General features: G+C 60.4%; 2 protein-coding genes across 2 annotated transcripts; both read right to left on the bottom strand.

Moving 5' to 3' along the window:
- Positions 1 to 40: 40 nt before the first annotated feature.
- On the bottom strand, positions 41 to 4,398 carry LOC144279156 (organic solute transporter subunit alpha-like). Its single transcript, XM_077840631.1, has 6 exons — positions 4,116 to 4,398; positions 3,706 to 3,779; positions 3,328 to 3,483; positions 2,336 to 2,447; positions 1,181 to 1,433; positions 41 to 1,033 (listed from the first exon to the last, which is right to left on the bottom strand). Exons 1-6 carry the CDS (start codon positions 4,389 to 4,391, stop codon positions 600 to 602), a joined length of 1,305 nt encoding a protein of 434 aa, XP_077696757.1. The 5' UTR covers positions 4,392 to 4,398; the 3' UTR covers positions 41 to 599.
- An 806-nt stretch (positions 4,399 to 5,204) lies between these two features.
- PORCN (porcupine O-acyltransferase) lies at positions 5,205 to 13,043 on the bottom strand. The gene is made up of 14 exons (XM_077840630.1): positions 12,962 to 13,043; positions 11,413 to 11,557; positions 10,739 to 10,931; positions 10,319 to 10,362; positions 9,873 to 10,054; positions 9,520 to 9,650; positions 9,109 to 9,126; positions 8,348 to 8,473; positions 7,952 to 8,052; positions 7,649 to 7,725; positions 7,479 to 7,542; positions 7,060 to 7,145; positions 6,741 to 6,851; positions 5,205 to 6,274 (listed from the first exon to the last, which is right to left on the bottom strand). Exons 2-14 carry the CDS (start codon positions 11,546 to 11,548, stop codon positions 6,173 to 6,175), a joined length of 1,371 nt encoding a protein of 456 aa, XP_077696756.1. The 5' UTR covers positions 11,549 to 11,557; positions 12,962 to 13,043; the 3' UTR covers positions 5,205 to 6,172.
- Between the last annotated feature and the right edge of the window lie 851 nt (positions 13,044 to 13,894).

The following is a 13,894-nucleotide window of genomic DNA, read 5'->3' as shown; positions in this document are numbered from 1 at the left end:
GACTGTCTCAACCGGGGGGTTGCTTTATTTTGTGCGTTAATGGAGCGCCCCCAGCTCTGGCCTGATCCCCCGCGGCCCTGTACAAACACAGAACAGAATGACAGGCCCCGCTCCAAAGAGCTGGTGGTCTACGTACTCTGAGCCTCCTTTGATTGCCCTAGATGCAGCCAGGGAAGTGGGGTCAGACATGATATTAATAAGACATAATGCAGACACCCCAAAAAATAACACAGGTGCCCCTCTCCTGCTCTAGTTCGCTGAGTGGCACATCCGCTGCGTCCTCTGGGGAGGTATCTGCTTAAAGACTTAGCGGCCGTGAGAGGCAGACAGAGAGGCCTTCTGTGACACAGCAGTGTCATATCCCCCACTGTCTGTAAGTGCAGGGGTTCCCTAGATCACCCCAATTATACAACAGCACTTAGCACTCGATCTCCAGCTCCTGCCTCATCCCCATTCTTTCTGGGGGTCAACCAGTTCCCTTCCCATCTTCTTGGGAAGCGTTGCCTCCTGTAGTATCCTATAGCAGGGAGTTCCGCAGGTCAATGCCATCTGTTTTCCACCTCTGCCTGCTCCCCCTCCCACGTGGGGTGGGGTCCTGCTTATACCATGGTGACATCATGGGCGCACGGGTGGTTGTGAACTCTGTTGGGATGGGCTTTGGTTTCCCTGGGGGGAGACCCATTCACAGGGACCCCGGTACCCAGCTCTCCCATCTCGAGGGCCCCTGGGGGAGTTCCAACGGGCCAGCCCTGGCCCAGCCCCCCTCCGGGTCGGGGGAAGCTGGGGCTGAAATGGAAGCGATCCAACGGCGTGTGCTCGATTCGGCAGAGGCTCTCATCGGGGGAGTAGCAGGGGTTGAGGCCTGTCAGGGAGGCGCTGTCCTCCCCAGAGCCACTAGGGGGCGCCTGCGTCTGGGAGGCCTGGTTCCTGGTGCTGGTGGGGCTCTCGGGGGTGAGCTCCTCCCGTCGGAAACAGTAATGGGCGAAGAGGCTGATGAGAAACATCTCCACCACCAGGGAGTAGTAATAGATAACTGGGAAGGGAGAACGGCGAGGTTAGAACAGCGCCCCCTAGTGCCCGGCACTGACTGCCAGGGGAGAGTGCCCCTTGCCCCCACCCTGCTCCCCACAGCCCGGCGCCCCCTAGCGCCGCCCCGGGGGATTGCTGTAGGTGGACTCACTCTGGGAGCGGGTATCAGCCGAGAGCGGAGGCTGGCAGGGAATGGCCCCCAGAGCCCCCATGGTCTCCAGGATGCCGTTCTGTAGGCCGCAGACAACAAGGACCAGGATGATGCAGACGAACTTGGAACGCAGGTTGTAGCCAGCCAGGGCCGGCTTGGTGGCCTTGTAGAAGAGCAGGTAGCCGTAGAAGGACAGCAAGGTAGAGATACTGATGATGGCGTTGATGTAGGAGTTGGGGTTGGTGTAGCTCACCTGCGGGAGAGGCCATGGGTCAGAAGATGGGTCTGGGTGGTCTGTCAGGCCACCTCCCCCTGTAACGCCCAGCCCCATGCCCAAGGGTAACGCCCAACCTCAACTGAACCTCACGCCCAAGGGTAACGCCCAACTTCAACTCAACCCTACACCCCAGGTAACACAGAAACCTCAATCCAACCCCACCCCATGCCCAAGGATAATGCTCTTCCCAATCTCGCACCCAAGGATAGTACTCAGCCCAACTCAGTGCCCCCCGAGAAATGCCCAGTGCCCTGGGGTAAGCCTCAACGCAACCCCATGGCCAAGAGTAATGCCCAACACCCAATGGTAAAGTCCATCCTTAATCCAATGCCCAAGGGTAATGTTCAACCCATCCCAAGGTCTCTGGGTAACATCAACCCAACCTTAAGGGTAATGCCCAATCTCTGCCCAGCACCCAGGGGTAACGCTCAACCCAACTCTGATGGGTAATGCCCAAAGTCAACTCAACCTGATGGGCAAGGCTAACACCCAACCCAACACCCAAGGGTAGTGCCCAACCTAACCTCCTCCTCAAGGATAGTGCCCAACCTCAACCCAATCACATGCTCAAGGATAATGCCCGGCCCACCCCAATGCCCAAGTGTAACAAACTCAGTCCAACGCCCTAGGGTAACCCTCAACCCAAACCAGTGCTGAAGGGTAACACCCAGCCTCAACCCAACGCCCCGATACTATGTACGCCCTTGGGTAACACTTGACCTGACCCAACCTGCAGTCCATCGTAACACCCAACCTCTTGCTAAGCGGGTGCCACCATTCCTTGCCCTTGGTGGATGAGTTACCTCTTCTACCCCGAGAGGTCTGCCCACCCCATGCCGGTGAGGGGGAGGGGATGACATGGGGCCAGAGTGACTCACATCACCGTAGCCGTACTTCTCGTCGGTCCAGAGGGTGAGCGTGATGAAGAAGAGGATGGTCCTGATGAGGGACAGCTGGTACACGGCCAGGGTCATCCAGCGTAGGTTGGACCTTGCAGATGGGGAGAGGGTGGGACATGGGGTTGATCAGCCTAAGGGGACTCCCTAGATGACATATCCACCTCCTCCACTCAGCCACTAATCACAGGGCCCCAGAGCGAGAATGACTGTATGGCCTAGTGGTTACGGCACTGGGAGGCGGGACACCCAGCGGCCAGACCCCCTGCTCCAATGACTGTTTAATTATTTGCACAGCGGAACATCTTAAAAGGGAGCGATTGAGACGATCCATCTCCTCCTTGGGCTGCCGTGCCGGTCTTGGGGAGAGTGGTCCCAGCCTTGCCGCAGCTCCGTATGGAGAAGGTAGGAATGTGGGTGGACCCTAGGCGTGCCTCAGTTTCCCCTTTGCTTTGTCTGGCTCCTCACTGGGTGCAAAGGGGCTGATCTCTCCGAGGGGGGAGGCGGCAGAGTGGGGGTCCCGTATGCCAGGGGTGTTGGGGGAAGGTTTGGAAGAGAGCATGGGAAAGGTGGGCTGAACGGGGGATCTCAAACAGAGACCGGGAGAGAGCCAAGGAATCCAGGAGGAGCCGTCGTTTCTACCTTTGTAAGGTGCCTGGAGGTCGACTGATGACACACGCTAAAGGGGACCATTGTGGCTCCGGGTTAGCGGGCTGGCACGTCAAACACATGCCTAGGAACAACAGAAGAACCCCTGACCCACATCTGGGGGTGCCGAGGCCAGCTGGGCATGGGAACCCAGCGGGGATGCGGGGCCAGAGATGCCAGGTTTTATCTGGCTCCCACCGGCCCTGGGGTCTCGGCTTGGCTTGCTGAGGTCTAAGGACCTGCCGGGCGTCTGCTCGCAATGCTGCCTGGGGCACCGACCTGGCACCTAGCTGGGGGGCGGAGGGCAAACAGGGTCGGGCACTTACCAGCTGGTGGAAATGTTGGGGAGACAGCAGCAGCAGCAGCAAGGGAAGGGGTTGGGGGCCACCTGCTGACCCCGCAGACGCTGGACCATGCGGGCCGAGCCCCCGAAGAAATCGGTCACCAAGTCCAGGAATTTCCACAGGGTGATGGAGTGGTAGCTGCGGAGACGGGGCGGGCAAGGTGGCATTGAGATGCTGCTGATGCTGGGGTGGGACAGCTGGGGAACAGCTGCACATAACACCCCACAGGGACAGCTCGCCAGGTGCTGAGGTGCAGCCACCTCTGGGGTGTGGCAGCCAGGGAACGCCCGCATATATTGCTGCCTCATTATGCCCCTCCCCTTTAACTTAAGTCCCTCCCCCTGCTTCCAGGACACTCACATGTTAGCAACAAAGTTACAGACGAAGGAGGATCGGGGGATGTACATGCCAATAAGGGACATGATGCTGAACACCTGGGGATGGAGCAGAGAACAGTGTCAGGGGAGTGGGGTCTAGTGGTTAGAGCAGGGTGGGGCTGGGAGCCAGGACTCCTGGGTTCTATCCCCAACTCTGGGAAGGGAGTGGGGTCTAGTGGTTAGAGCAGGGTGGGGGCGCGGGGGGCTCAGGGCCAGGACACCTGGGTTCTATCCCCAGCTCTGGGAGGCGATGGGGTCTCGTGGTTAGAGCAGGGTGGGGCTGGGAGCCAGGACTCCTGGGTTCTCCCCCTGGCTCTGGCAGGGGAGTGGGGTCTAGTGGTTGGGGGGGGGGGGCGCTGGGAGCCAGGACTCCTGGGTTCTCTCTGGCCTTACCGGGTAGACCCCCAGGATCCAGAGGGAGAGAGTGGTTCTGCGGGAGGCACCCAGGCGGCGTAGAAAGAAGCCCGTCTGCTCCAGGAACAGGCCCAGCTGCACCAGGCCCAGGGCCGTGGGAATGAGGAAGATCCACAGCTGGGCTTGGAACACTGTGGGGCAGAAGGTGAAGGCAGAGAGGGGGGAGCGGTGAGCCCGAGCCAGACAGAGCTCCTGCTCCCCCCAAGTGCCCACCCAGGCTGACCCCTTCCCCTCCCGCAGGGACTCCCCCACCATTCGGGCCTGATTCCCTCCCCCATGGCTGCATGTTACCCCCCACTCTGGTCCTCGGGGTGCCCGGACGCCTGGGTCCCACCTTGGAGGATCTCTGAGGACAGGGGGAACTGGCCGCTGTGGTGGGTGCAGTTTTGGGGTCGTGCCATTTCTGCCCTCCCCTCCCTCGGCTCCCCTCTCTTCAGACACCACCCGGCGTCCTTGATTCTCTGTTTCCAGCTTCCCCTGGCCTCTTCCCTCCCCCGGAAGGAGCCTTCCTCGTTAGTCACCATATTAATTAATCATTGACCCAGCCCAGGTGCGAGCGCCAGGTAACGGGGTCCAAGTCCGGATTCCTGCACTTGCTGGGCAGCGGCGAACGGTTCGGTGACTGAGGCCTGTGGAACTCTCTGCCACTAGATGGAGAGCTCACGACCCCTGGGTTCCATCCCTAGCTCTGGGAGGGGAGTGGGGTCGAGCGGGTTACTCTAGCTCCTGGCGTGATGGGGCTCCGCTCCCAGTTGGGGTGTCTGTGTGGCACCTGGCATAATGGAGGCCCCCAATCTCAGTCCGTGCCGCACCCACTGTGACAGGGGACCTGATCCTGGTGATAATGCAAATTATTAATAAGTCATTAACAATGAAGCATGAATGGGTACACAAGGCTTGAGTTGGAAGTGAGAAGCCCCACCATCGATTAACAACACATTATTATTAAAGCGGGAATGGCTCATTAAGCAATCCAGCCAGCAGGACGCAGTAGTGGTTCTGTGTCTACATTGTTTTTATTATTTATTTTACAGGTAACAAATCCAATACTTGGGGGTTTTCTTTTAAAAAATCCCTTTTTCTAAACTAAGTACAGTACTTTCCTGTCCCCCCACCCTTGGCAGGTTTGGGGGTCGGTGTGGGGAGGGATGGGGGTAGCAGCTGTAACTTGGGCCATATAAACTCACAGAGTTCTTGGTCTTGCAGGTCCTAGAGGGGACGTTGCATGGGGAGCAGTTCTGAGCGGGGGCTGGCGTGTGTCTTTTCTCTCTGCTGCTACAACAGGGTGGGATCGGAATCAACCATAGAGATCTCAGTCCTCCGATTCCTAGAGAGGACCAGGGCACGGTGAATGGGGTGTGTGTGGCAGACAGGGCAACAGATGCAGTGACAGAGGTCATTTTCCACAGTGTTTGTTCTCTCACTCTGCTCCTACAACATGGTGGGAGCGATGGGATCCAAACTGACCATAGAAATCTCGGTCCTCCCCAGTTCCTAGAGAGGACCAGGACATGTTACATAGGTGGGGGGGATGCACTAATAGAGGTCGCTCTCTATGGTGTCTGTTCCCTCCACTAATATAACACAGGAGGAGCCGTGGGGACTGAATCAACTATAGAGATCTCAGTCCTCCAGTTCCTAGGACCAGGTCATATTATTTCGGTGGGGGAGATGCACAGGTAGAGGTCACTCTCTATGGTGTCTGTTCCCTCTCTCTGCACCTATAAGATGGTGGCAGTGGTGGGATCCAGATCCCTCAGAGTTCTTGGCTGTCCAGTTCACTTCAAGGCAGGGAGGGGTTAATGGCTGGCCAGTGGTCAGGGGACAGGGACTGTGATTCCCCATGGGGCTGCTAGCCCCCCACCCAGTCCCTGATGCCCATCCCCTCCTGCCCATGCCCTGGTGCCAGATGCCCCAGCTGAAGCTGCCAGCTCTTGAGGTTGTGTCCGATGGTCTCAGTAGGGGCTGGGGGAGGTGCAGTCGGATCACACCAGGACACCCCCACACCTCCCGGTGTCTCTGTGTCCCAGTCCAGCTCAGCCAATGAGGCGGTAGAAGACCCAGCAGCCGAAGGTGACCCAGTGGCTGGCCCAGCTCAGCTCCGACCACTTATAGATGGTGTAGGTCATGCCATAGCCCTGCGGCGGAGAGAGACATTACAGTTTGGGGAGGGAACACCTGTGTCCTGGAGTGATGGGGGACAGTCGGGAGCCCAGTGGATTGGGCCACCGTGACTCAGGTACAGCTGGAAGTGAGGAGCGTAGGAACACCTGTCCCTGTGGTGACAAGGTACAGCCAGATCCCACCAAGGCAAGGACTGAGGTAGAGTCAAAACTCTGGACAGTAGGGATACCTGTTCCCTGGGGTGAGTGACACCATCAGAGAGCAGGAGGCTGGGATGCCTGTTCTTGGGGGTGACCGAGATACAGTTGGACCCCAGGAGGGTAGGGCTGCTTGTTTTCTGAGGTGACCGAGGTACAGTCGGCCATCGGGAGGGTGGGTCGGCTTGTTTCCGGCTGATGACCGAGGTACAGTCGGCCATCGGGAGGGTAGGGGACCTGGTCCGGCTGATGACCGAGGTACAGTCAGATCACTCTACCCTACCTGCTCCTCTACGGTGTCGTCAGCATCGATGTCAAAGAGCGAGCCCAAGTAGGCCAGATGGAAGACAGCCAGCGCGCCGAAGAGTAGGTTCAGCAGCCGAACCCAGAGATTCTGCGGGAGAAAGACCCCAGTTCAGAGACACCCACCCCCCTGTTCTTCCCTTCCCATCCCGGGGAGACCCGTGTCACCCTGCACTCTCCTCCTGGCTAAGGAGAGAACCCAGGAGTCCTGGCTCCCAGCCCCCCTGCTCTAACCCACTAGACCCCACTCCCCTCCCAGAGCTGGGGATTGAACCCAGGTGTTTGGGCTGTGGGCTCACCGTGTTATGGCGGTGGGGACAGCCGGGCGGGCAGCGCTTGGAGAGGAGGCAGGCATCAAAGATGACAGAGAGGCGCTTCCGGAGGACTTGGGAGAAGAGACAGATGTGAGAGCAGGACACTGGCTCTGGAGATTGGGGAGAATCCCCCTGGTGTATGTGTGACAGTACGGGGCATAGGACACACAGCACTGCACAGTGTGTGTGTGTCCCTGCTGCCCCCTGGAGGAGGGGGATAAGCCTGCTCTGCGTGGGTGTGTGTATTTACTCCCCCACCCCCCCCGCTCCCTGCACAGATCATGCCGTCACCCAACCCCTCCAGAGGCAGCCGGAGAATCTCCCTCAGGCAGGGAGCACTACGGGGCATATGCCGCACAGCCATCAGCTCTTCAAGGGCCCATCCAAGCACCGGGGAAACTTACCATGCTCCACGTAGGTGATGAATCCCAGAGACAGCAGCACGGCAGCCAGGTGGAAGCTGAGTCCCTGGGGTTGGGGATGAGGAGGAGAGGGGAGACATCAGCCAGTGGCCAGCCGGGGGGGGGGCTGCTCCCCCATTGGGCCCCCTCTCCTCAAGCCCCCCAAAACTTACATGCAGGAGGGCGCTGGCAGCGTACGTGACAATGACAGCAGAGAAAGTCCCTAGTTGCAGGCTGTTCTTAAAGACATCTGCAAGGAAACACGGAGGGGGTGGGGGGCGAGCGTAAATCTACCAAACTGCCCCAGTCTCCACAGCGCCCCCTGCTGGGAGAGATCGGGGTGGAATAGCCAGGAGATTTCTCCCCTCCCCCTGCTCCCCACAGCTGCTGGGAGAGGCTGGGGCTGGAGTAGCTGGGAGCTCCCCCCACAGCCAGCTCCTGCCCTGCTCCTCGCAGCGCCCCCTGGTGGACCTTACAGGAGTTGAGCCAACTGGACATGGGCAGGTTCCAGCTGGTGACGACTTCCACCATCGACCGGGGCAGCTCCACATTCAAGGGTCGGGACACCGTCAGGTCCCTGCCAGGAGAGAGCGAGCGAGCAGTCAGGACGCCTGGGTTCTCTCCCCAGCCCTGGGAGGGGAGTGGGGTCTGGTGGTTAGAGCGGGGCGGGGGGGCTGGGAGCCAGGACTTCTGGGTTCTCTCCTTGGCTCTGGGAGGGGCATGGGGTCTAGGGTGGGGGAAGAGGGCGGCTGGGAGCCCGGACGCCTGGGTTCTCTCCCCAGCTCTGGAAAGATAATGGGGTCTGGTGGCTAGAGTGGGGTGGGGGTGGGGATGGGAGCCCGGATGCCTGGGTTCTCTCCCCCGCTACTCACCATTTGAGGTTGTCTTTCTCCTCAGTGAATCCTGCCCCAGCCAATGTGGCAGTGGCCTCGGAGAGGAATCCCACGAAGTAGCTGCTGAAGTGGAAGGAGATGGCACTCTCGTAGGCCCGGAGCCACCTGCGGGGGCGGGGGCGGTGGGGGTCAGGCCACGGGAACCCTGCTCCCAGAGAGGGGCAGGACCCATCTCAGAGACCCCTTCTGGCCGGCTTCCACCCCAGCCAGCCTCCCACTCACCTCATTGCCAAGCCCCAGGGAAATTCAAGGAGAAATTGTCAGGTGTCAGTGAGTTAAGTGGAGAACCAGGGTGCCATGCAGGGAGCGAGCCGGCCACGGGGGCACGCAGTGAGTGATTCAGGAAGCTAGCCACTGAGCCACGGGAGAAGCCACGGGGCCAGCCATTCCTGAGTCACTGAGAACCACAGACCTCCGAGCGAGGGCAGCTGTGGGCCGTGGCAGCCAGGCAGTGAAGCCTGACCAGAGATCCGGGACCTCAGTGCTGGGGGGGGTGGGTGGGAATAATCCGCTGCGGCAACAAGCCAGCTGCAGGATGGCAAGTCCAGAGGGCAAGCGAGTCACGGAGCTGCAGAGCAAGCTCCACTACCATGCCGCAAGCGAGCCCGGAGCGAGTGGGCCGATGGGCCGCGGCTCAGAGGAGCCCCGGAACGGCTCAGCCCCGGAGTGAGCCATTTGCCGAGCCGCAGCTTGACCCGCGAGCGAGCCCCCAACCTGGTGTGGGCCAGGGCTGGCGTTACCTGGCCTTCCGCTTCCTCCTGAGGCCGGCGGGATCCCGGGCGAGGAAGGGGAGCAGAGAGAGTGAAGGGGAAAGGAGTGAGAAACAGAGAGAGAGACAGAGACCGACGCTGGTCTGGGTGCCGCTCACTGGGGGCATAGGGGTGATGCTGGGCATTGGAGGGGGCAACATGTGGATCAAGGTACTGGTGGAAAACTGAAGGAGGAGTGAGGTCTAGTGGTTAGAGCAGGGGGGGCTGAGAGCCAGGACTCCGGGGTTCTCTCCCCAGCTGGGGCCTCGAGGACACTGGGAGGATCCTGCAGCAGCGGTGGGGGGACCCAGAGGCTGGTGTGAGGGAGCAGGAGGTCGTGGGGCCTAACCCCTGTCCCCTAGGGTGGGAAATGGGGGTGGGGGAGGGGACGCACACACTCACTTCCTGAGCTGCCGGTAGCCGTAGAGCGGGATGAAGTAGGAGAACAGGTAGGGGGCGACGCAGGTGGAGACAAGGAGGCAGATGACGGAGAGGAGGAGGCTCCGGGACACCTTCCGCAGCCAGGGGAGGCTCTGCAGGGTGAAGGGCCACTTAGCCAGCGTGTCCCATTCCCCCCCACCCGAGCCAGCCAGCCAGTCCCCCACCCTCGGGCCGGAGGGGAGCCAGTGCCCCTAGAGGGGACAGGCCCCATTCCCTGCCCCCCTGAGCCAGCCAGTCCCCGCCCTGGGGCCAGAGGGGAGCCAGTGCCCACCAGGGGCGCTGTTCCCCCCCTCCCCCCCGGCCCCGACTCTCACCAGGGCCCGGCTCTCCACTGCCTGGAGATAGCTGTGGAAGCGGCTCCAGGGCCCGAAGATGGCCGTGCCCACAAAGTAGATGTAGCCCATGAACTCCACAGGGGAGGGGACGGCCAAGAGCTCCCCTCGGTCCAGGTCGAAGCCCAGGGACACGGCCTTCATCGCCACAATCATCTGGGCCCCTGCCACGGAGAGAGAAACAGGTTGGGGGTGGGGTACCCTGGGACTACAGGGGAGAGAACCCAGGAGTCCTGGCTCCCAGCCCCCCCTGCTGTAACCACTAGACCCCACTTCTCTCCCAGAGCTGGGGATAGAACCCAGGTGTCCTGGTACCCCACTCCTCCGCTAGCCAGCCCACACTGCCCTGGGGCTGGATGCCAGCCGGCGCCCCCCAGAGGGGAAAGGCCCCATGTCCTAGTCCCAGTGGGGGCAGGTCAGATTCTCACCTCTCATTTTATGCCAGGTCACGGTATCCACCATGTGCATCTCCCTGCCGGAGAGAAGGACGGAGACTGTATCAGAGAGAGGAACTAATGGGGTGGGTGGGGGTCTCCCTGTGAGATCAGCTGATCTCCAGCCCCCCAGCCAATGGCTGGCTCCCGTCCCCAGACATTGCTGCACCCCCACCCCCAGGGCTGCCTTCCCCTAGTCTTCCCAGTTCTCCTCCCACGCACTCGACCCGGCTGCGGTCCCACCTGGCTTCAGGGATCCCACCTCCCCCATGGGTCCGGCCTTCCCCTCTCCATGGATCGGGCATCCCCTCCACCCCCTCGCCACGGACCCACCTCCACCCAGAAGATCCTTGTAGACCAGAATCCCTCTGTGCCCCCTTCCTGGGCCCAGCTTCCCTCCAACCCGGGCCTCACCCCATAAGGAGGTAGATGAGGATAGTGATGGAGAGGAAGACCCCACGGTGGGCCGAGTGCCGGCACAGGAAGAGCACCAGATAGCAAAGCAGGCTGAGCAGCACCACCCAGACCATCTGCAGCTGGAAGAAGTGGTGGAGGGCGTAGAACCCCCCCCCGACCGTGCTGAGGTGCTTGGCATAGCTGGGCAGAGCTGGGGGAAGCGGGGGCATGGTTAGAAGGAGTTGTGGTGGGGACCCTTCCATCCATCCAACAGTCCATCCGTCCAACCCTCCATGAGTCCAACCCTCAACCAACCTTCCATCCCTCCCTCCAACCAGCCCTCCATGCGTCCAACCCACCTTCCATCCATCCCTCCCTCCATCCAGCCCTCCATGTGTCCAACCCTCAACCAACCATCCATCCATCCCTCCTTCCAACCAGCCCTCCATGCGTCCAACCCTCAACCAACCTACCTTCCATCCATCCCTCCAACCCACCCTCCATCTATGCACTCACCCAACTAACCCTCTATCCATCCTGCCAATCAACTTTCCACCCATCCACCCAACCCACCCTCCGCCTATGCACCCATCCAACCCTCCATGCATCCCACCTTCCCTCCACCCAACCCACTCTCTCTCCCACCACCATCCCTCCCTCCAATCCTCCATCCATCCCTGCCACCTGCTTACGCAGCCTCCAGAGCAGCCGGCACGCCAGGCAGATAAGCAGCAACAGCCAGATCTGCTCCAGCCCCTGCTGGGCAGTGGGGATCATGCAGCCCTGCAGCAGCTGCTGGTAGAACTCCCGGTGGGTGAACGTGGCCATCGCCGGGGCCTGAAAGAGAAGGGAGGGGTGGGGGTGGGTAGGAGCTGCTGGAGAGGACATAGAGCAGAAAGAGCCCATGGAGCTCTGTTGGGAAGTGGGGAGGGGGGTGGAAACAGACATATTGGGATGTTTGGCTGGCTGGCTTCATGGATGGTTAGATGAATGGATGGATGTGCGTGTGAATGGTTAGATGGATGGATGAATCATAGAATAACAGAGTTGGAAGGGACCTCTGGAGGCCATCTAGTCCAACCCTCTGCCCAGAGCAGGACCAAACCCAACTAAATCAGCCCAGCCAGGGCTTTGTCAAGCCTGACCTTAAAAACTTCTAAGGAAGGGGATTCCACCACCTCCCTAGGTAACGCATACCAGTGTTTCACCACCCTCCTAGTGAAAAAGTTTTTCCTAATATCCAACCTAAACCTCCCCCACTGCAACTTGAGACCATTACTCCTTGTCCTGTCCTGGATGGTTGATGAATGGATGGTTAGATGAATGGATGGATGTGTGTGTGGATGGTTAGATGGATGGTTGGATGAATGGATGGTTAGATGGATGGTTGGATGAATGGATGGTTAGATGGATGGTTGGATGAATGGATGTGTGTGTGGATGGATGGTTGGATGCATGTGTGTGGATGGTTAGATGAATGGACCTATCTCAGTGCAGGGGGCTGGACTTGGTGACTTCCCAAGATCCCTTCCAGCCTCACATTACAATGATTCTATCCATCCATCCACCCTGCACCACCCCCTACCTATGTACCTATCCACCCATCCCCCTACACACCCCTCTATCAATTCATCCATCTCCATAAATACCCATCTGTCGTTCCATCCATCTGTCCATCCCTCCCCACACGCACCCAGCTATCTCTCCATCCGCCCCATGCACACGCGTCTATCTATCCATCCATCCATCCCCATACACCTATCTATCTTCGCAAATCCTAGCACACTGATCTATCTATTTGCCAAGATTCACATAGATCAACAGGGCCTGATCCGGCCTGCCAACCCCGCAGCCTGGGGCACCGCTGGGCCACAGGGAGGTGCGGGGGGGAAGGAGGGGGAGGGGGGAAGCAGGGGCAGTATTGAATGGGTCGAATGCTCATCACCTGAGAACTAGGAACGCTGGGGGCCCGAGCCCCCCCAGGGCAACATGTCGTGATAACTCCCCTCTCCCCCCAAGTAAGAAGCCTGGGAGATTGGCACTGACATCCAGATGTGGCCAGAGGCGGGGGTGGGATTCCCCCTTTGCAGCTACACTGGCCCCTGCATCCAGACGTGGCGGGAATGAGGGGGGGTTCCCCTAAACAGCTGCACTGGTGGCTGGATCCAGATGTGGGGGGGGGGAGTGGGCGCTCCCTGCTCTCCCCTCCCTCCCGCTGTGGCTCGCTCAGGGCCCAGGTACCTTTGCAGCGAGTCTCTCCCTCCAGGTCTGTCTGTCCCCGCGCGGCCCGTCCCGCGGTCCGGCTCTCCCGTGGGGGGAGGGGAGGAGGGGGTGCTAATCCCCTTTAAATTAGGGGGCGGGGAGGATCGGGGCAGCCTCCTACGGGAAGGGGAGACGGCTCGGCTCGGCCAATCGGGAGCCGGATGGGATGGGATGGGGCGGGCGATCAAGACAGCCAATGGATGCCCTCTAGCTGCAGCGCTGGGAGGAGAGGAGGGGGCTCGGAGCCGGGACTCCTGGGTTCTGTCCCCGGCTCTGGGAACCAGGACGCCTGGGTTCTCTTCCTGGCTCTGGGAGGGGAGTGAGGCTAGTAGGTTAGAGGTGGGGGAGGGGGGTGTCTATGTTTTAGGTACTTCTCTGTCCCCCATTGCTTCAGTATCTGAGCACCTCACAGTCGCTTGACACCTTCATCCCGGGAGGCAGGGCAGTGCCCTATGTCGGCGAGGAAGCACAGAGAAATGAGGGCCCTGTGAAAGGTGGCAAAAGGAACCCGGGAAACCTGCTCCTTGTGGTTTGCCCTGATCCGACCCTTAGCTAGCGTTAAACAAGGTTTGGAGCAGCTGCATCTAACACCGCCTGGGGAGGGCTCACCTGGCTCTGAGATGCAGCCACCTCTGGGGCGCAACCCGGGAGCAGCCGCACATAACGCCACACGGGGCTGGCTCATCCGGTGCTGAGATGCAGCCACCTCTGGGGCAGGGGAGCTGGGGAACAGCTGCAATCCCTCTCCCAGCTGGGTTAAGGCCCCGCGTCTGGGGGCAAGCCCCTCCCCCACAGGGAGTATAAGCCCCTCCCATGGACCCAGGACACCTGTGAGTGGACCTCACCATCTGCTCACCCTTGCCTTTGAGAATAAGCCCCACCCTCCAGCCACAGGCTCCTCCCCTGCTGAGC

Source organism: Eretmochelys imbricata, chromosome 23, assembly GCF_965152235.1.
Source record: "Eretmochelys imbricata isolate rEreImb1 chromosome 23, rEreImb1.hap1, whole genome shotgun sequence".
Taxonomy (NCBI): Eukaryota; Metazoa; Chordata; order Testudines; family Cheloniidae; genus Eretmochelys; species Eretmochelys imbricata.
The sequence above is the reverse complement of the archived record's forward strand: the minus strand, read 5'-3'. Positions and strand labels throughout refer to the sequence as shown.

What these genes read in the sequence shown, in the direction of transcription:
- LOC144279156 (XM_077840631.1), bottom strand. Translation starts at nt 4,391, where the DNA reads ATGGTGGGGGAGTCCCTGCGGGAGGGGAAGGGGTCAGCCTGGGTGGGC. An exon ending in GGATCCTGGGGGTCTACCCG is followed by an intron (nt 3,780 to 4,115) that starts GTAAGGCCAGAG and finishes CTCCATCCCCAG; the next exon opens with GTGTTCAGCATCATGTCCCT. An exon ending in TGTAACTTTGTTGCTAACAT is followed by an intron (nt 3,484 to 3,705) that starts GTGAGTGTCCTG and finishes CCGTCTCCGCAG; the next exon opens with CTACCACTCCATCACCCTGT.
- PORCN (XM_077840630.1), bottom strand. Translation starts at nt 11,548, where the DNA reads ATGGCCACGTTCACCCACCGGGAGTTCTACCAGCAGCTGCTGCAGGGC. An exon ending in CAGTGGAGAGCCGGGCCCTG is followed by an intron (nt 9,651 to 9,872) that starts GTGAGAGTCGGG and finishes TTCACCCTGCAG; the next exon opens with AGCCTCCCCTGGCTGCGGAA. An exon ending in GTCCCCACCGCCATAACACG is followed by an intron (nt 6,852 to 7,059) that starts GTGAGCCCACAG and finishes TTTCTCCCGCAG; the next exon opens with AATCTCTGGGTTCGGCTGCT.